This window comes from Lepidochelys kempii, chromosome 25 (genome assembly GCF_965140285.1).
Source record: "Lepidochelys kempii isolate rLepKem1 chromosome 25, rLepKem1.hap1, whole genome shotgun sequence".
NCBI classification, from domain to species: Eukaryota; Metazoa; Chordata; order Testudines; family Cheloniidae; genus Lepidochelys; species Lepidochelys kempii.
The window spans coordinates 16,346,024-16,367,406 of record NC_136404.1 but is presented as its reverse complement, the minus strand read 5'-3'; the positions used below and the strand labels follow the sequence as shown (position 1 = coordinate 16,367,406).

At 54.7% G+C, this 21,383-nt stretch overlaps 1 protein-coding gene across 1 annotated transcript in view; it reads right to left on the bottom strand.

Moving 5' to 3' along the window:
* Positions 1-1,468: 1,468 nt before the first annotated feature.
* Positions 1,469-21,383, bottom strand: part of KCNN1 (potassium calcium-activated channel subfamily N member 1) — a 76,060-nt gene continuing 56,145 nt past the window's right edge. The window contains exons 6-10 of the mRNA XM_073324115.2: positions 12,095-12,236; positions 10,758-10,868; positions 10,340-10,467; positions 4,189-4,258; positions 1,469-2,949 (exon numbers count right to left, since the gene is read on the bottom strand). Coding sequence (XP_073180216.1) covers positions 2,662-2,949; positions 4,189-4,258; positions 10,340-10,467; positions 10,758-10,868; positions 12,095-12,236 — 739 coding nt within the window. The 3' untranslated portion in view covers positions 1,469-2,661. The remainder of the gene's footprint in view (positions 2,950-4,188; positions 4,259-10,339; positions 10,468-10,757; positions 10,869-12,094; positions 12,237-21,383) is intronic.

Sequence of the window (21,383 nt, the reverse complement as noted above, 5' to 3'; positions counted from 1 at the left end):
AAACCGTTCATCTGGTAAATATTACAGATCTCGCCAAGCCGCATCCTGCGGCAGTGCATAGAAAACACTGGCCATATGCTGGTCTCTTTATTTATTTATTTTTCCCTTTAAAAAAAAATTCAGTATTCCTAAGGAAAAGTCATAAAGGACCAGACCCGTCGCACCTCCCTCATTCTCCCCTGCCCCCCTTCCGCCACCGCTCCTGCCAGGATCTGAAGTTTGGCTTCAAAGGAAAAGGGTTTATTTGAAAGTTCCCTGGATTCTGCCATCAGAACCCACATACTGGAGTGAAGCTGGAGGCCAGGGGACCGAGGCCCTGCACTGCTGCGCCGGCATTTGCACCAGTGCGAAGTGGGCGTGAAACGCTGCTACTCTGACTCGATAGCATTTGACTTTGCACTAGTGTAAATGACGGTGCAAGGTGCAGAAGTCTCTCCTTGCAAGACATTTAAAATTGCATTTACAATGAGGACCAAAATGCCCCTCCCTTGGTAAATCACAATGGAACGGTTTGTTGCGCCAGGCACCCGCCTCAAACACAGGAGGCCTTTGATTGGCTGAGCATCCCCTGCGTGCCTTAGGGTGTTCCGTCAGCGCTGGGTTGAGACCATTCACAAAACCCGGGGAGGGGGGTGAGCAGCACGATGAGGAAAACGGGGCTGTCGGGGTCACCCCGTGACACTACCTTGTATCAATGACCCCTCCTACATTAGGATTCGGATTACAAACCCCACACAGTGCACCTGATCTCTGGGAAGTTTGGCATAGAGGGTGAACTTGTCCAGTGAGACAGAACCAGAACCCTGGATCCCAACCCCACCCCTGGGTTATGGCTTGGGCTCCCAGGCGGGTTCCTCCACCTGGGCCTTGAGCCCCGTGATGGCTTTGTGTCCCCAGACCATGTCTCCCCTAGGGGACCAGGACAGCGGCACAGCTGGGAGCCTCATTGCACAGCACCAAGAATGCCCCTGGTCCAGTCCCTCCTGGGCCCCAGCCTCCCTGGGCTTTGTGAATAGCACTGAGTACGCTTGAGACTCAGGCGTTAACCAGCAACTGGCAGCCTTTCCCCACAAGGGCAGGGACCTCCAACACTTCATGGTGGGGACCACAACTCCACTGGGGGATCCTAGAATCATAGAAGATTAGGGTTGCAAGAAACCTCAGGAGATCACCTAGTCCAGCCCCCTGCTCAAAGCAGGACCAACCCCAACTAAATCATCCCAACCAGGGCTTTGACAAGCCCTGGGATGTTTCACAGATACCTCCCCTTCCAGCACCCACCTCCGGTCCCCTTCCCCATCACCACCTCCATCCCCCTTCCCCATCGCCTGGAACTCACCTCCTTCCCCCTTCGCTGTCACCCGGCACCCACCTTCCCTCCCATTTCCCAATGTCTGGTCCCAAGTTGCAACCCATCTCTCATTCCCCATTGTCCAGCACCCACCTCCCCTCCCCCCCATACCCCGTCACCCGGCACCCACTCCCTTGCCATTTGTGATGACAGAAAACCTCAGTGGCTCACCCAGAAGATTGATGCCAGGGGTGTAGTTCATATAATGTTTAGCTTTTAACATCATTCAAGCGGAGGGACCAGCCCCCTGTGCCCAGCCATCCCTCCCCAGGACAGCGCTCTGAGGGCAGGCTCATGGGGCAGGTAACTCTGAGTTAAATCCCCACTCTGCTCACTTCCCCCCTCCCTGGAATGTGGGGCATTGCTCTGCCCCCACCTGCCACCCAGCGTTTACTACACAGAGTTCCTTCCGCAATCCGCAGCCGGATTCAGACCCATCCCAGGTCCCGGCTGCCGTGTGGTGCTGTGGTCAGGAGCCATCATCATCAGAAGCTCTTCGGGCTGGGCGGGATCGGCTGCGCCTGCCCTGTTCACAGTCTGTATTGGCTTAATATTGCAGCCAGGAATCTCACAGCGCTTTACAATGGTCAGTATTATTATCCCCCATTTTACAGATGGGGAAACTGAGGCACAGAGTGGTGAAGTGACTAAGCTGAGGTCACCTAGTGGGAGAGCCAGGCATAGAACCCCAAAGTCCTGATTCCTAGTCCCTGCCCTGCTCTAACCGTGAGACAGCACCCCCCTTCCTAGACCCGGGGAGAGAAGCTGGGAGTCCTGGCTCCCTGCCCCTCCAGCTCTAAGCATTAGATCTCCCCTGCTTTCCCAGAGCCAGAACTAGACCCCCGATTCCTGGCTCCCAACAGAACCCAGGTGTTCTGGTTCCCAGATCCCCTTCTTGCCACCACTCAAACCCTCTCCCACTTCCCAAAGCCCCCTAAAGAACCCAGGAGTCCGGCCTCCCAGCCCTGTGCCCTAACCACTAAACCACGCCCCTTCTGTACGGCTCCTTGTCAGGACGACCTAGAGCAGTGCCCTGCCTCCACCCAACCTGTGCCAGTTCCGTGTGCGGCCGGGTCCCCTTGCCATGAGCACTGGGGCACCGGGTGCCGCTTTGGATTCCCTGCCCCCTCCTCCCCAGGATAAAGGCAGCCCTAACTCCAGTCTAGGCCCATACGGCAGCTCTAGCTTCACTCCAGCACGATGAACTCCAGGAGTTTAACTGTACAGGGCTTTACAGAACAAAGCAAACAAGATCAGCCACACAATGGCCAGACATAAACAGGCCCGAGTGCCGGGCCCGCCCCCTGGTGTCACCCGCTGTCCGATGAGGTGTGGGGAGCGGTGGAAGGAGACGTCCGCCGGCGCGTCGGCGTCCACGAGGACCTCTCCGAGCTGTTGGAGATGGGGCAGAACCTGGGGGCGCAGCGCTTGGCCAGCTCTCGCTGCTGCTGGCTTATGGCTTGGCTGATGAGTCCCGGCAGGGCGTGCAGGCTGAGGCCCAGTGCGTCGATCTTGCTCTCCAGCGTGTTGATGCGTTTCTCCAGGTCCTCGTTGCGCTCTTGGAGCTCGGAGATCATGTCGTACATGACGTTCTGGGTCTGCCGGAGAGACGGGGCGAGGCCAGGTGCTGAGCAAAGGTGCTCAGACCCGACAGCATCTCAGCAGGCAGCCCCAGGGCTCCTGGCCTTGAATCTCCCAAGGCGCTAGTAGCCATTGAGGGCTCCTGATACCCATCCTCAGGGGTTAGGGCTCACACCCAGGGGGCAGTGACGTACCGAAGTGATTATTCTGCCAAGGCTACACTGCGAGAGCCAGGGGAGAACTGGGAATAGAACCCAGGAGTTCTGGCACCCAGTGCCTCGCTCCAACCACTAGACTCCACTTCCCTCCCATAGCCAGGGATAGAACCCAGGAGTCCTGACTCCCAGCCGACCCCATCTGCTCTAATACACCAGCGCCACTTCCCTCCCATAGCCGGGATAGAACTCAGCAATCCCGTCCCCTGCTCTAACCACTAGACCCTTTCCCCCTCCCATAGCCCAAGGTAGAACCCAGACCTCACTCCACTCCCGGAGCTGGGAATAGAACCCAAGATTCCTGGCTCCCAGCCCCCGGCTTGAACCACTAGCACAGGGGTGCGCAATCTATGGCCCGGGGGCCTCATCTGGCCCTTCATACATTTTAATCCAGCCCTTGAGCTCCTGCTGGGGAGCGGGGTTGGTGGCTTGCCCCGCTCTGCACGTGCCATGGCTCTGCATGGCTCCCGGAAGCAGCGGCATGTCCCCCCTCTGTTTCCTATCCGCAGGGGCAACCAAGGGGCTCTGCACGCTGCCCTGCCCCAAGCGCCACCCCTGCAGCTCCTATGGGCCAGGAACCACAGCCAACGGGAGCTGCAGGGGCAGTGCCTGCGGACAGGGCAGGGCGCAGAGACACCTGGCCGCGCCACCGCATAGGAGCCGGAGAGGGGGACATGCTGCTGCTTCTGGGAGCTCCTTGAGGTAAGCGCTGCCCGGAGCCTGCACCCCTGACCCCCTTCTGTGCCCCAACCCCCTGCCCCAGCCCTATCCCCCTCCTGCTCTCCGAACCCCTCGGTCCTAGCCTGGAGCATCCTCCTGCACTTCCAACCCCTCATCCGCAGCCCCACCTCAGAGCCCACACCCCCAGCCAGAGCCCTCACCCCCCGCCCCCCAACCCTCAATTTCCTGAGCATTCATGGCCCGCCATACAATTTCCATACCCAGATGTGGCCCTCGGGCCAAAAAGTTTGCCCACCCCTGCACTAGAGCCCAGCCCTGGTGCAGCACACTGCTGAGGCCGGACGTCTCCCGGAAGCTCACCTTTGCCAAATCCACCAGGGTGTTTGCCTGGTCATTCAGTTTCCGTTGCTCCATTTTCACACTCCTCAATCTAGAGCGAAAGAAGTGACACTGGGTCAGTGGCCCCTGTCCGGCAGCCGGAGAACGGGGCCTGGGGCGGCCCTTCCCGAGGACATGCACCGCGTTCCACAGCCCGGCTGGCTGGCTCCAACGCACAGACATGCAGCTGTCGAATGAGGCAGCCCCTGTGGAATCTCAGGGCAGGGGGGCCGATCCCCTTGCTCCTGGCGCGCTTTTCAAGCCCTGTGCTGCCACGCCCTGCCGGAGAACAAATCTCGCCCCAGCTCCCTCCAGGAGCAGGTGCCAGGTCGGCAATCAACCTTCGTGGGCACTTGGGAGCAAGGAGGAACCTTGGTGTCTGAGGCCCCGTGGGGCTCGTGTGAGTAAATGGGGCTCTGGCCTCACTGGAGAGCACCCACAACAGCCAGACGGTGGCGCTATAGAGAACTACTACCATGCAGACAGGCCTGGAAATGGGACTGAGATGCCCTGCGATGAATTTGGATGCAGAGGAGATGGGGCCGCCCGGGGAATGCAACAAACGATCTTTGGGGCAGGGGCTGGGCTGGGCGGTTGAAAAGGGACCTTGGAGTGGCGCTGGGCTGATGCGGACTGGGGAAGCCTTCGAATGAATGAGAGTCATTGGAGATGTCACAGCTTAGAAGGGCTTTCTCTACAGGCACTGTCTCCTCCCCGCCCCCCACCCCGCTGCAGTCACCCCTGGCCTAGCTGTTGCCTAAACACCCCCGGCCCCCCCCAACCCTGTTCTACAATTAACTCCCATGGCAGCCCTCCCTCCTCTGCTCCTAGGCTGGGATGCCTTGCATTCAACCCCTTGGGAAGGCACAGAAGCAAAAGGATGGAGGCATCTCTGCCCCCCTCTCTCTGCAGCCCCCATTGGCAGCTCCCTCCCTGTGCCCTAAATTGGCCTTCGCTCAGCTGCCCTGGGCAGTTCCCATCTCACTGCCTCAATCCCTCCTCTGCCGTGCCCTGAAACTCCATTCAAGGCCATGCGGGTGGAATTCGGGGAGCCCTGGGAGTTCTGAGAGGTTCTCGATCATGTGTTCCAAGACTGCCCCCTAGATCCAGCACTGCCCCTGGGCTATAGGCCCCAGCCCTGCCTTTTCTAGCATCAGGGTGGCAAAGAGCGACGGGGGACACATTTCCAGGCCTTGCTCAAAGGCGCTCCGTTTACAACTAGCCCCTTGCTGGGATGCGGAGGCTAACGGTGCTGTAACTCCCCTTCCAGCTTGCCCGAAAGCAGGCCCTGGCCCGCGCTCACTCTGGGGACATCTCCGCTGCACTCAGAGGGGTGACTGCAGCTCGGCTGAGCAGCCCTGTGCTAGTTTTAATGTGGCTAAAAATAGCCGTGAAGCTGAGGCAACACAGCCCCTGTCATGGGCTGGCTCCGAGTACACACCGGGGTCCCAGGCAGGCTGCCTGGAACATGCTGCTATGGTTTCACTGCTATTTTTCGCCGCGCGTGGATTGACGCTCAGGCAGGTATCCCTGCCTGAGCTGCGGTCACCCTCGGATTGCAGTGGAGACGCACCAAGTGACTCAAGCCCCCGGCAGGGAGAGAAGTCCTGGTAAGCTGCTACATGGCTGCTAGCCATGGTGTTCACGCTGCTGAATGGATCAATGAGGGGGAGTCAGTTCGGCAGATGCCCCCCACTCCCGGGCAATGGACGGAACATGGATTCACAGGGTAGATTTGCGGGGGTCTGAATGGCCAAAATGTTCCGTTTCAGCAAAACCATGCAAAACACAAGGCCACATTCGAGAGCCTGGCAGCTCCACGGAGGCGACTTACTTCTGAGCTCTGGAGGGATCGGGCAAAACAAAGACAAAACACAGCACGTTTTAATAACACGACAGACAACAGGCACTGTCATGCCAGCCGGTGCCCTCCCCTGCCCCGCCCTGCTCCCGCCATATCCCTGCACCCCCCCCACACACAAAGGCCCAGCCCGCTTGCACAGATCTGGAAACTGACAAAGCTGATTGCATTTAGCGCCTTGTCCCATTGGGGGAAAAGATCTCCTGGGGTCCCTCTGCCCGTTTCCCCAGGGCTTCGATCCCGGACTGTGGAGACGGCCCTTTTAAACTCCTCCTGTGCTGGGGGCTGAGGTCAGGGCTCCACTGCTGAGCTCCCGGTGACAGAGATTTCGAAAGGCCTGAGCTGTACTTCTGGGGAGCGGGTGGAGAGTGAAAACCAGGAAGTCTTGGCGAAATGAACCCAGGGGGCAGGGAAGGGACCTCAGGAAAAGAACAGACGCTGATCAGCCCGGGGGACTGGAGATGAAGGACCCAGGCACCAGGAGGGAGGGGAGCGGAAATGCTGCAACCCTCACAAAATCTCCAGCTTCGCTATTTCCAAGCCGAAGAGGCTTAGCAGGGGGCCAGGTAACTCCAGGCCTCCTGGGGTTTGTCCAGCTTTGGGGTTACCCTATGGAAAGGCAATGGGGTCACCCGCACTTTCTAGTGCTCTGGGGCCTTGTGGGAACAGCTCACCAGGCCATTGGTCTATGGATTTCTGATGCGAAGGGGTGGGTCACTGGCACTGGATGGCACTGAGCTCAGAGCTCAACCGTGCCCACCTGCCATGGCTACCTGTGGGAAAGACCATCTGCCAGCTGCCTTTGTGCTGGGACATCTGGTGCCAGTATCCAGCTTTATAAGGTGGATACAGGGCCCCCACCACTGCTGTCTCTCAGTTACTAGAAAGGGCTCTTTAGGTGCTTTATCCACAGTAATTGTTTAAACATGAGGCTTAGTCAAGGCTCACGCTCAGTGTTCAGCTGGGGAAACAGAAGCACAGAGGGGGAAGGGACATGTCCAGAGAATCTTTGGCAGAGTTGGGAATAGAACCCAGGAGTCCTGCCATGTGGGGGGTGCCCCCGGCAATGTTTGAAGTGGTACGCACCATCAGTCCCTGGGGCTCCCCTGGGGCAGGCCCCTGTGCCTCACCCGGGCCAGGCTCGGCTCCCCCCACCGGCAGGCAGTGTCACTCCCAAACCCTGAGAAGGGGGATGGCCTGCTGGGAGCAGGGTGGCCCAGGCAGGCCCCCAGCGGGGAGCTGGCGGCATGGCAGCAGCGAGGAACAGCAGTGGTGGGCGCCCTCTTGCCCCCTCGGTTTGACCCCGCTGACCTGTCACAATGAGGGGGGTCTCGCGACTTTGTGCGTGGGAGCTGCAGCCCGGCTCGAGTCCGGCGCTGCGACCCCTGGTCACTGGGTTTCCAGCCCACTCACTCGGTTTTGGCTGCACTGCCCCACGAGGGCGGGGCCCCAAACCGAAGTGGGCAGCGTGGCCATCAGCATTGCTGCTCCACCTTGTGCCCCGGGATGCACCGGGCACCGCAGCCTAAACGCTGCGCTTGGCCAGAGACACCATGAGCCCAGCGATGGGTGAGGAGGGGGAAACTTCCTGGGGCGAAGACTGGGGGGCCAGATCCGCAGCCACTGGGGACTGCTGGCTGCAGTAGATTTATACCAGCTGATGCTCCAGCCCTGGGGTCACGCCTCGGGTGAAGGGGCAGGGCAGGTTTTTGCTTCATCCACCCAAGTGCAGAGTGGCTGTGAAGCGCCCAAGAGTCTGCCAATCTCTCTCTCTCTCTCTCACACACACAGACCAGGTTCCCCTTCGCGTGCTGGTTAACAGTCCATGTAGGGTGGTAAAACCCCAGACCCCTCTTCCCTGAGATAGCTCTCTCTTGCTGCGTGGGCTTTGGTCCATCCATGCATCCCCATACGCATCCCTCCCTCCCTCTCTCCACACATACACCCATCCATCCCTACACGCATCCATCCATCCATCCGTCCGTCCACCCACCCACCCAGCCCTTCCCAATGGTTTCCCTTTCGTTCACTGTCGTGTTCCGGCTACACCCAGAGCAAGTGGCGTCTTCTCCCCCTCCCCCATCTCTGTGCAGCGCGGGGGGCCTTTGTGGGTGTGTGCGGGGGAGGGGGACGCGCGAGGTGGGCCACGATGTGGAAACAATGAAAAAAAGTCAAGCCAGTCCTGCAGACACAGCGAAGTGCCCGACATCAGGGTTTCATTCCCCCTCACCCCTGCCAAAGAGAACAGACAGACCAACTGACCGACCCTGGGCAAGGGGGCAGGGGGTTTGTTTTTCAGAGCCAGAGTATCAAAAATGGCCACCCAAGTGCGGGGCCAGGGGGCAAATCCCATGCAAGCGTGTGCCCAGCCCATGGGCACCCAGGCCCATGGGGACCCTCTCACGTGGGGCTCATAGGACCCGCTCTGGGCTCCCGCAGGCTGGATTTCCAACTACTGAGCCCTTCAAATGCATTGAAGCTCCCCATGCCCAGGTGGGTGAGAACTGAGCGTGGGCACGTGGTGCCCTGGGAGGTGGCACCCTCTATCCATACAGCACACGGGCAGCCACAGGCGCGCTGCACCTGTCTTAACGCTGCTCACGTCTCTCGGCCCCGATGGAGACCGTGGTGCCAGGGATGACACCTCCCCACTCCCTGGCTGCACCGCGCTGGCCATGGCTCTGCACTCCTCTGCCTTTTTGTAGGGCCACGCTGGGGCTGGGGCTGGGGCTGGGGCTGGGGCTGGGGCTGGTTATTAAAGGCCTTGCAGCCTCCAAGCCTGATTCAGTCGGCAGGGCATGTTCCCCTGGAGCACGGGGACTGGCACCCAGGCTTTCCAGGCGCTAAAGGCTGCCCGGGACCAGGGGGAGCCCCTAGAGGGGAACTTTGCACCCACCTGCAGGGGGACAAGCAGCGCTAGCCAACGCCAACACAGAGCCCCTGGCAACACCAGGGCATAGCCCTGCCCAGGAGGATGGAAGCTGGTGGGCGCTGAGAAGCTGCTGGCAGTTTGGGCCTGCAATAGCAAGACAAGGCAAAGAGGGACCCTCTTGCCAGCCACGCTGGCGTCCGTGCTGCTGTCAGCCCACGGAGCCCCTCCAGCCACGGGAAAGCGAATCGGCACCTGTTCTGCTCTCCGCATCGCCGGCGGAGTTCTGACGGCGCCGGGGCGGGGAGAGCAGAGATGGCTCCTCTTAGCGTGCAAGAACCCAAGCGTGTCGGGGCCCCGAGACAGCAAAGCGTACAAGCACATGCTGCTGTGACTTGATGAATAGGGGTCTGGATGTGGGCACCACAGACAGCTTGATTCAATGCACTGGTTGGGAGTCCACAGGCCCAGAGAGGATAAATCTGATACCCTGTGGGGTAGTTTGCAGAGCGTCATCTTGGTTGTAATTGGGCTTTGAAGTGCTTCAGCGCTCCGCAGCACGAAGGGCAATCTGGACTCATCCGTGAGATTTCTAGAGGACCCACAGCCTTGCAAATGAGTCCTTGGGGAAATATTCTAAGCTGAATTCCCCTTGAGTCAGGAGGGAGCGAGAGATTTTTATGGTGAAAACTGAGATCCTAAGTTTGGCAACTGGAGTCATTTTAAATGGAGCTGACGAAAAACCAAGAAAAAGAATTAGTGGACAATGTTTAGAAATTTTTTTCTCCCTTTTTTGGTCAAAAATCTCAAAATCTGAGAAGTTTCAGCCAGTCGGTTGGAAAAAGAGGAGGGGAAAAAGGCAATTTGTAGAAATCTCAATTGCTGAAAATTTGACAAATTTGAAATTTCAACCATACTTGTCCCCATTTTTCCTCAAAATTGAGATGAAATTTCCCATCAGAATTCAGAAGCTGGACAAGACTTTTTTGCTGAAATTTGAAAGTTTCAACTTACTGCAAAGTTGGTTGAAAAATGGAAATAAAGCAACTGGAAACCATTGTCTTGTGTTTTCTTTTGGGTCAAAAATTGTGACCAAATTTCATGGGAAAATTTAGGAATTTTGACATGATTTTTCTGGGCAAAGTTTGAAATTTTGACGAAATTCGATGTTAAAATTTGAAACCGCAAGAAAATTTTCTCTCATTTTCTCAACACAATTTAAAAAAAAAACCCTCAAAATTTCAACCTATTTCATCCAAACTTTGGAATGTTAAGAATGTCAATCGGCTCGTTTTCACTCCTGCCCCAGTCCGTGTCCTCCCATCCCCTTCACTCCCCCAACCTCACGGCCTGGAAGCGCTGGAGGGTACCAAATATGAAGCAGGTAAAGGTGTTGGACTTACTGATGGATGGCTTGGAGGAACTTACGCTGGTGTTTCCGAACTTTGGCATGGTCAATCTTCTTCACCAGCTTGGTGTGTTTATAGATGAGCCACGTTTCCCTGAGTACGTTGGCAGCAGCGTTTTTCACCTGCAGGAAGCAGGAATAAATACGGCGGTCAACGGGCTGAGTAGATTGGGCATTGATCATGTTTTGAGCCAACTTGCCGGGGGAACTTCACCCAGGGTAGGGAGGCTAACACAAAGCCTAGATGCCACATAAGACCCCCTTCAGCCCCACCCTGGGAATCCCAGAATCCTGTGTTTCTCAGGGCTGAATTTCACAACTCCCCCCCCACCCCAGAACGCGATGCCTGGGATTTGCAGAGAACGGGGCAGTGGGGGAAGGAACAGGGGTGGGGAATGGGAGAGATTTCTTACCCGCTTTGTTAACTGTGTGTCCATCATAAAATTGTGCACGTGTTTTTCAGCTTTCGTGAGTTCCAGCTTCCGGGCTACCACAGCGACAACCAGGGCCGTACACCCAGCGCCCTGGGACCGAAAGAAGAAGGGGTGCGGGTAAGGGAAAGCAGAACTCGGGCTACCAGGAGAGAGGCTGCTAGGACCAGTGGGAGGTCAGATGTGTGCCTGCAAGGGAACTAGTGCTGAGGAGAAGAGGTGCCAGCACCTAGCTAGGTTTTTCATAGGGGCATGGGGAGGTAGTCACACTGAAACCCAAAAAGTTTGCAGGGACCCCGGGAACATGCCATGGGAGCCTGCACCGTTCATGGCAGCAGGGAGTAAGCAATAGGGTATTTCACCTTCACTAGGAGAACATGTCCCTTCGTCTCTTTCTAGTGGCTGGTCTTTCTAAGAGGATAAGAGCTTACTACAGCTGCCAGCTAAGGGAGTCACTTGTTTAGCTCAAGCCATAAAGGTATATGCTTTTTCGTGCTGTAGGTTGCAGGTTCAAACTCCAAGCAGGGGTGGTTAGAAAAGCAGAAATGTAGCCTGTGACAGGGTCGGGCCAAATGGCTACAGGAGAGTAATAGAAGGCCGATATATTAGCCCCAGGCTAAGTAGGTCCCTTTTCCCTGGGTAAGGTAACAGGGAAGGTTCCAGAACAATCAGGAACCTACTGGAGACAATTAAGACAGAGAGGCTGATTAGAACACCTGCAGCCAATCAAGAAGTTGCTAGAATCAATTAAGGCAGGCTAATCAGGGCACCTGGGTTTAAAAAGGAGCCCACTTCAGTTTGTGGTGCGTGTGTGAGGAGCTGGGAGCAAGAGGTGCTAGGAGCTGAGAGTGAGAACGCGGACTGTTGGAGGACTGAGGGGTTTAAGCATTATCAGACACCAGGAGGAAGGTCCTGTGGTGAGGATAAAGAAGGGGTTGGGAGGAGGCCATGGGGAAGTAGCCCAGGGAGTTGTAGCTGTCGCCCAGCTGTTCCAGGAGGCACTCGACAGCTGCATGCCACAGGGCCCTGGGCTGGAACCCGGAGTAGAGGGTGGGCCCGGGTTCCCCCCAAACCTCCCAACTCCTGGTCAGACACAGGAGGAGTCAACCTGGACTGTGGGCTCATGAAAACGGCCAAGCTGAGGGCTGCCGTGAAGCTCCAAGGCGAGCAAATCCGCCAATAAGCGCAAGACCCACCAAGGTAGAGGAGGAACTTTGTCCCAGGCCTCTATGTCTGCAGAGCTGGTTTTTGACTCAGCTCTCTCTATGCAGCCAGGATGCCCCTGGCCAACGGCCTTCCCCAGGCCCCCTTGGGCTTACCATGATTCCAGTGAGCAGGCATACTCCCTTCCCGCAATAGGTGTGCGGCACCATGTCGCCGTAGCCAATGGAGAGAAACGTGATTGAAATTAACCACATCGCTCCCAGGAAATTGCTGGTCACTTCCTGTTTGTCGTGGTACCTGCCGAGGGGCAATAAAACACAGGTCAGGGGTTATCCGGTCCCTCCCTCCCCCGGCACCAGCGCCAACGCACGCCCCAACACGAGCATTTCAGAGTCACTCATCAGATCTTCATCCAACACGGGCCACAGCTTGGGGCTGTCGCAGGGCTCTGCATCAGGCCAAGGTCTGATTGCAAAACACCAGGCCAGAACCTCTGCTCCGTGACAACAGTGCGACTCCTTATTTGGACTGGCAGCTCCCTCCGGGCAGGGGCTTTGCGTCACTGCAGCGCCTAGCGCAACGGGGCTCCTCCTCCTGGCTGGCCCTTGGGCGTGACCGTAACAAACGCAGTTTGTAAGAATACGAGACTTAGGGTTATTGCACTGCCTAGGCTCTGCACAGTGGGCTGGCTCCTAGCCCCCCCGACTCCAGGCTGCCTGGGGTTTCCCAGTGGAGCTGAGGAGGGGTGCGTCCATCAAGGTTGCAAAACGGGTGAGCGGTAAAGCTGTGATCTGAATTAGGGACCCCCTGGCACTCCCTCACTGTGCACGTTCCTGCCTGGCTCACACCTGCTGGGATCTGGGCAGGGCTGCTTCGCCACCGTCCGGTTCCCTCTACTGTCTCTGCAGGCAATGGGGCGAGAACACTCCGCTCTTATCGCTGCGACTGTCCAGGGAGCCAACGGAGCAAGGGTTCTGATCCCACGGGCAGGCCATGAGATACAGGCACCTGATGCCTTTACATAGCCCAGCCTACAGCCTTTGCCAAAGTGTTTCACAAACACAAATGAATCCGTCCTCCCCAACCCTGTGGGACAGGGGTGTGCCACGAGCCCCATGTTGGACAAGGAAACTGAGGCACAGAGCGGGTGGGAGTCTTAATTTACCCCCGGGCAGACAGTCAGCACAGGGACTCTTCTAGTGGTGATTCCTCCTGTGTTGGCCCCTCTGCCCAGAGGTTAATTTCACCCTCATTGACTTGTCCAGACGAAACTGGCAACAGAACACCGGCCTCCTGGCTCCCAGCCCAGTGCCTTGGCCACTGGGCCTTGCCTCTCTTTCCACGCAGTTACATGGTGGCTGCTGGACATCGCAGCGCTAGTGAATCAGGGCTTTGCATCGGAAGCCCCTGCATGGCCAGCTTCAAACCTGTGAAGGAGGTTCCAAGTTCCACCCCTGCCGTGGCCTCAGAGCCGCGTGCGCTATCAGATGTCAGCGGTCTCAGCCGAGGGGAGATGGAATCTCTTAAAAAACCCGGAGTCTTTTTGAAAAGAGAACCATCTCCAGCCATCACATCACGTCAAGGCCGGGGGAAGGGTTTTCAGCGCGACGGAGGCGTTTTGCCAAGAAGCCTCCCCTAGGACCTGGGATGGGAAAGGCGAGCCGGGGACGTTGCCTGGAGCTATATAGGGCTTTCCTGCCTGGCCTTGGCACCTGCATGGGATCAGGGTGTGAAATAGCTGCCAGTGGTGTGGGCAGCTGACCCAGGCGCCCAGAGGGTCCTCACACGACGCTGACGCTGCATCCTACTTAGCTCTGCAAAGGAGACCACATGGCATCGCCTCTCCCCACTGCCTGCCTCTGCCTGCCTCTCTCCTGTGGAGGGGCAAGAGAATCGCATGCCTGTGAAGGGTGACAATCCCACAGGCTGGACTCCCCAGTGGCTATGTCAGCAGTACACAGTGGGATGAAAGCGGCTGCCAAAGGCCAGTGGAGGATGCTCCTGTGCAGGGGAATGATCTGCCGGGGAAAGTGATGCCCCAACCCCTGGCACAGGGGGATACCGGGAGAGGGGATGGGGGGATGGAAGAACTGATCTGATCCTCCACAGGGGTCAGTTTAGAGCTGCTCCCCTACAGCTCCAGCTTGTTCTGGGGACAGGTGGCTCAGCTTCAGAGAGCTGTAATCATCTCCCCGAGGTATCGCCCCCCTTAACTGAGCAGAGATTGACCCCAGAGAGCCCAGTGGGCACAGACAGAGCAGCTCTGCGTTGCCTGCTAGTATACAGTACTGGTCAGGATAGTGTGGAGAAATTATATCTGTGAATGCAGATTCTCTCTTGATGTCACGGTGTGAGTGTGACACACAACTGCACTCGCACCTGTTTGCACGCCCAGCCACCCACTCAGAGGCCTGATTCTCCATTGCAACCACATTTGCTGCACTAAACGGCTGCACAAGACTCCTTCCCAGGGGCTCTCTCTTTCTCTGTCACTCACACATGCGGGTCCATCCCCTGGTCCTGGCTCAGCCAGAATTCCCACTCAGGTTATTAGAAGCTCTGATTGCTCAAGGCTTGCATGGTTGTGTGCTTCATTGTGTGTGTGACAGAGAGACAGGGGGCATGTGCGTGCGTACGCACGTGGACATGTTCATTCACATGCACTCGCCACCCGTGGCCTGTGTTAAACACGAGGTCACATGATCACAATGGTCTCACCTGGCCTTAGACTCTAGGGATCGGATCTGTTTAAAAGATGGATGCTTTCTGAAAATCTCCCTGCAAACTTTAGATGGCACAAAAGAGCCATTTGGTTTCAATGTGACACACTCTGGCTACTGACGAGACTTTAGGGGAATGGGAAATGCAAACAAAACTTCAAACAGAACCATCCAGGGGTTCGAGTTTTAAAACATGACAATCGGCACTCATGTAAGACAAAGAGGTGGCAGCTAAGGTCTTCTGCTGCCTTGAGCGTCTCTTTGGAGGTTGCTGGAGTTGCAGTTTTGCATTAATAGCTGGCTGCCCAGTACCACTTCCTTGTAAGATTTGCTTGTGGGGTTCAGGCTGGAGTAATTTCTCTGATGTCAGCTGGGGGTGCTCTGCACTGACACCCATGTCACTGAAATCAGAATTTGGCCCAGTGTCATTAAAAGGAAACAAAAGCCCCCCAAAATGCAACTGGACAGTTGTCAGGTAATTAAAAAGCTCCGTGGCAATGAGCAGCCAGTGTGAGCAGAGCAAAACCTTCCCTGAGAAAACTGAAACATGACTCAACACAGCCCGGGTTTGGGGGAAAGTTGGGGCAGAATTAAGCCTTTCAAAAGCCGCATGGGTAGAACTTTGAAACAGAAACTCAGTTTGAAACCAGTTTCAAACCCTTGAAAACTCAAACCAATGAATACATCCGAGGAATAAATACCAGGGAGGGAGGGGAGTTATTTAAGTTAAGCAACAATGTGAACACAAGAACAAATGGAGGTAAACTGGCCATCAACAAGTTTAGGCTTGAAATTAGATGAAGATTTCTAACCATGAGAGGAGTGAAGTTCTGGAACAGCAGGGGCAAAAAACCTAACTGGCCGCAAAACTGAGCTTGATAAGTTTATGGAGGGGATGGGATGATGGGACGGCCTACAATGACATGTAGCCGATCAGCGACTGCTAGCAGCAAATATCTCCAATGGTCAGAGATGGGACACTAGCTGGGGAGGGCTCTGAGTTACTACAGAGAATTCTCTCCCAGGTGTCTGGCTGGCGGGTCTTGCCCACATGCTCGGGGTCTAACTGATCGCCATATTTGGGGTTGGGAAGGAATTCCCCCCCTGGGTCAGATTGGCAGAGACCTCGAGGTTTTTTGCCTTCCTCTGCAGCGTGGGGTACGGGTCACCTGCAGGTTTAAACCAGTATTACTGGTGGATTCTCTGTAACTTGAAGTCTTTAAACCATGATTTGAGGACGTCAGTGACTCAGCCAGAGGTCAGGGGTCTATTACAGCAGTGGGTGGGTGAGGTTCTGTGGCCTGCAATGTGCAGGAGGTCAGACTAGATGATCACAATGGTCTCTTCGGACCTTAACATCTCTGAGTCTCTAATTAGGCACAGCTCTCTGACAACACACCGTACTTTCTAGTGTTACTGTATCCAGTCCCTTTCTGTTCTATTCTTCCTGACACTATGTGGTAAATTAAACTACATTTATGCCCACTGTAAGGCCCCTTTAGACCCCCAAATGGGTATAAAAGGGCCTTGGTCTCAATTTCCGAATTGCTCAGCTAAGATCAAGGCCTTAGCCTTGTGTATAGGGGTGAATTTTCCCCATAAGCACAGCAGATGGGGAAGGGCCTCTTTCCCCTCTTAGTTTGTAGGGTAACAGTCTCTCTGCAATTTAACATCGCTAGGCCAAAACCACTCCTGGAACCTGCCCTTTTACCTTGCAGGTGAGCTTGACAGACGCTATAGCTCACACATTGACGCAAAGAGAGTGACCAGCTGTGTTCACTCGGCCAGCCCGCACTGCAGCACCCGGGTGTGGCTGACTCATTGGATGAAGATAAATGGCAACTTAGAGCATCGGTTTACAGACCCCCCCGCTTTCATGACCATGTGGGGGATCACGTTGGGAACAGGAGATCTACACAGCAATTGCACAGTGGAACAATCCATCAAGGTGTGAGGGCGGGAGGGGGAAGCCGGGTGTGTTAGAAATCAACCTGACACGTGTGCAGAACACAGATGTGGCATGTAAGTGAGATGCCAGGCACATGTATGACACAGCTGGCCAACCACATGCCTCTGTCACAGGGGACATTCTATTCCAGCATTCGCAGAGGGGGGAGAAACTCGCACCTGATACAACCTCTTAGCGGTTTAGCCGTTACATTTTGCGGATGGGTCTGAACCGGGGACAACAGAAATCTGCAGAGGGGGGAGAGCAAAACATCTGAAAGGTGGTATGAAGGTGAAGGAAAGTACTTCACATATTACCTGTGCCCTCTGTGAAGTTCAATGAGAATTAAGTCTCCAAAGGACCTTGAGGGATCAATTAATAATAATTCTGCCTTTTGTATCTTTTCCCGAGGATCTCAAAACACATGAAATTAATTTCACCTCACAACAGTCCCAGCAGGTGCAAAATCCTGTTTTACAGGTGGGGAAACTGAGGCACACAGGTGGGGAAGCCCGAATCAAAGAGTGAATTGATGGCAAAGCTGGGAATAGAACCCAGGAGTCCTCAAACTCTAGCCAATCAAAAGGGTCAGATAGTGAGTCAGCCAATCCACACAAACCAGTTGAAGCTACAGAATTGGGTAGATCTACCTAGCTAAGTTTGTAATCAGGATGCCTGTCACCATGGTATCTGGGTATCTGAGATCTCAGGAGAACACGCTCTTGTACATAATTTCCTGAGATTCTTGCTTCTGGAGGGAAACGTCACCAGAAGTGGCCATTCCTGGCGGGATTTGCGGTCTTTGCGCCCAGCAGGAAGCATAAAGGCAGTGCAAAGCCAAACATTTCAGAGCCATGCGGAGAAAACAGAAACTACTTTCAAGTTTGGACAAAGATTCTGAACTTTGGCTTCTCACTTCAACACCTAAGAGACACCCACTTGGTTTCCGAAGACCACCAAGCCAGCCCTGAGAGGATAGCTACTTTCAAGCCACGGCTGATTTGCTTGGGTTCGAACTAACAACCTAGATATAAAGCATTTTGTGAGCCACTAGGTCAAAGCTCCGCAGTGGAGGTGCAAGAAAACCTCCCCCCACTGATTTCTGTTGCCTTTGGCCCACTAGTCCTCAACTGACTTCCACGAGTCATTTTTGCTGGGGCTGATGTCTTTGGGTCGCAATCATCTTTGTCAAAGCTGGGATTGGAGTGGGAGGCTGTGGGGGTGGGACTGGACAGTGGGGTGAAATTCGCTCCTGTGCAGAGAGCCAGCATTTAGACTTAGACATGACTTAAGCCCTGTTTTTAAGGGCATAAGTGGGACATAAGTGGTTCGTGGGACTCACACAGGCTTCTGCACCAGGCTGAATTTCAGCCTTAGTGAAATGAACGTCTTCCCATCTTTGGCTACTTGAGCCTTGTGCAGAGGAGCCAGTGACCAGGAATAGCACTGGGGACTGCAAGGGTGGCTTTCTCCACCTCAGCAGGGCTCTGAAGGCTCTCTCCTGCCCATCTTGACCCGCCTCACTCCCGCCCAACTGTATCTCAGCACTGAGACACAATTCCAAGGGCGGTGTTCTTTTGAAACCTGCATCTAATGAGTTAACACCAAATGCTTCTGTTTGAGATGTCTGCCCGGCCTCGAAACCCTGAGTGCAAAATTTCACCGGGGAAAAAAAGTGAACCCAGAAAATGAAAAACAAAACAAAACAGGGCTCCCAAGGGAAAAAGAGGCTGGTTAGGGGTAGTAAAAACCCAACCCAAAATAACCGGCGCTGAGCAGTGTTGCAGATCTTGCCAGACTCATCAAAATTCTGCAGCAGGGCTCCAGAGGCATGCAGGGGAGGGAAAAAGGAAAAAGAGAAGAGAATGTAAAACTCAAAACAAAAATAAAGGGAAAAGAAAGAGAGAGAGAGAAAGAGAGAGCCCCAGACCAGTCAGAAATTAGATTCAAGCAATAGGAGACTTGGAATTTAGGATTGCTGCGTTCCTCAGACTGACCCCCCTGCCCCATTCAGATCCCTACAGTCAGACATGCCCCGGCCTTCCCAGCCCCTGCCGCCCCCCCAGTCTCATGCATTCGCACTCAGAAGGGAGTTTTGCAGAAAGGGTGGGGTGAACCTTTGAAAGTTTGGCTTGGAACCTCAGTGGGGAAGGGAACTGCAGCAGCAAAGCACTATGGGAAAACACTGCTCATCTGTTGGCAGAAAGGAGATGATGTGGTGAAGCATTATGGGTAAAAAAAAATCTTGGGGTAACAGGTGGGTCTCCTGTAGATGCCTGGATCGATGAATGGGTGCAGGAGCAGCTGGAATGAAGGCACTGAGCTGTTCATTTCACCCCCATCCCCACCCCATCCCCTCTCTCCCCGGCGGGCTAACTTGGCGGCGGTGGAGTGGGGCTAAGGTAAGACCTTACATTCTTTAAAAAGAATCATTCCTGAGCTGACTCCCGCTAGAGACAGCTGCAGGAGGAAGCAGCCATGGTGAGAGGGCATTACATGGCAGCGTTTGCTATGGGGAAAAATTCAGGCCTGGCGGGGATCTGGCCAAAGCCTAGGTACCACGTAAGTCCCACTTACACCCCTTGGCATAAGTGGGACTTAAGTAGTGCCCAGGCCTCATGTTGAGCCTCTACCCAGAGACAAAGGTCACCCTTGCGGGACAAAGGAGTCCAGAAGTGCCAGCTCACTGACTTGGTTTGAATGTGATTGAGTCGGTTTCTAAGGGGCCCCCTACACCGTGCACAGCAGGTGAAAACCTGGCCCTAATGCAGAGTCTTCCTCCATCTCTGGCTTTCGCCTTCTCTCTAGCCCTCATTTCCCTCTTGATTGCAGGGATTGCTCCTGGGACTCTTTTAGAGCATTTGACTTGCGCTGCTAAAGATGGAGAAATGCTGAGCAGCTGAGCAGAGAGAAAGGCCTTTGGAGATATTTTAGCCAAATCCTCATTCATTCTATAAATAACGAGGAGTGAGCGTTTCCTTTCCAGCTGCTGTTGATTGTCTTGATTCTTTTCCAGGTTTTATTGCTGCATCCACATAGTAAGAAATGGAACCACCTGTGCTTGACTCATTTTGCTGTATGGAAACCACAGCCACAGCCTGTGAACCAGAGCACGATTGCTTGAGCGCCATGTAATAAATTGGCACTGTGTGAATGATTTGGAATGCATCATTTATGCAACAAATTTTACCCTTTTTTTTTTTTTGCTTCCCTTCCATTTATGACTCAATGGGAAAGCGTGAGATTCCGACCCGTGTCCGTTGTTCGTAAATTCATCTGTGGATCAGGAAGAATGCTTCAGAAAGTCACCTGGTATCTTCTCTGGCCTGTGATTGGACAGTTTGTGTCACTGACCTATACTTCCCACATTGACAGATCTCCAGCTAATTGTTCAATTAATTGTGCACCAGTGCAGAATGTTACCACCTTGTATTGGGAGCCTTGTACACCCTCCTTTGCCCTAGGGCAGTAATTTTCCACCTTCTTTCATTTGCGGCAGACCCCCTAAAACATTTCGAATGGAGGGGCAGACCCCTTTGGAAAGCTTAGACATAGTCTGCAGACCCCCAGGGGTCCACAGACCACAGGGTGAAAACCACTGCCCTAGGGTAAGGGACTGCACAAGAGACAGATTAATGGTGGACTGAGCCCCTCACTGGGAATTCATTCGGCTACTATTCCACACTAATGTTCCTTTTCACGAGGATCCGTGCTAGTAAAGCCAAAGAGCTCAGACCTTCGTGAAAGGCAAACACCAAAAGGGCATAGCTCAAAATTTGCTTTGGAATCTGAGTAAGAATTTTTTTTCACTATTTCCTCAGCTCTAATTATTCCTGGACATTTCTCTGGAGCCCATCACTCTAATATCTAGCCTGGACATGAGGAGCTAGGCAGGGGGTATTGGTGATCTTCAGATTCAATCACTATTGGTGTGAGCGAGAGGAAAGTTAGGAATCTGTCAGTAGGATCAATGCTCTATTATATTTTGGTGCATGATAACCAAGCAAGGGGTGGTGGAGTAATTGACTATTTACATAGCACCATAAGTGTGCATGGAGCCTTAAAGGGACAGTGTCCTTGCTCGACTACTACTAAAAGGTCTTTTTTTCCCGATAGGACCTTCCACGTTTACACATATTAAAACATTCCCATGGGAGAGGTAAATATTTGTATCCTCCTTGTTTTTCAGATTGGAGAAACTGAGGCAGAGAGCGAGCGAGGAAGTGACTTGCCCTTCGGGTCACATGGCAAGCCAGGGGCAGAGCTGAAAATAGAATCCAGCAGTCCTGGCTCCCACGCCCCTGCTCTAACTGCTAGACCGTGCTGCTGCCCTGCTCACTCACTGAAAAGCCGACTGCATCCTAGATGCAATGCACTAAATTCAGCTGCAGTGATGTTTCCCTTTGGCACCCTGGTGCAGCCCAAGGTAACGTCACACAACGTTACAAGAGAGGCAGCCGACAAGCAGGGCCGGGGTGGGGGTGCGCAGGGGAGCGGGACACGACTGCTCTGACATGGTGGAACTGGACCTTGAGCAGCCTCCGAGCGCGGCTCGACGGGGAAAAGGTCACATAGCTCCAGTCTCTCTAGTGCTTGCGTAAGGCCCAAGTGGTGCTCACATCCCACTGCTGCTGTTCCTCACTGAGAAATGACACCAGGCTAATAGCCAGGCACTAATCGCCATTTTGCCTCCGCCACGAGCACAGCTGCAGCAGCTGATGGCAGTGCCCGTGCTGACCCCACCCTACCCTGCGGTCTCTGTGCCGTCTCCCTGAC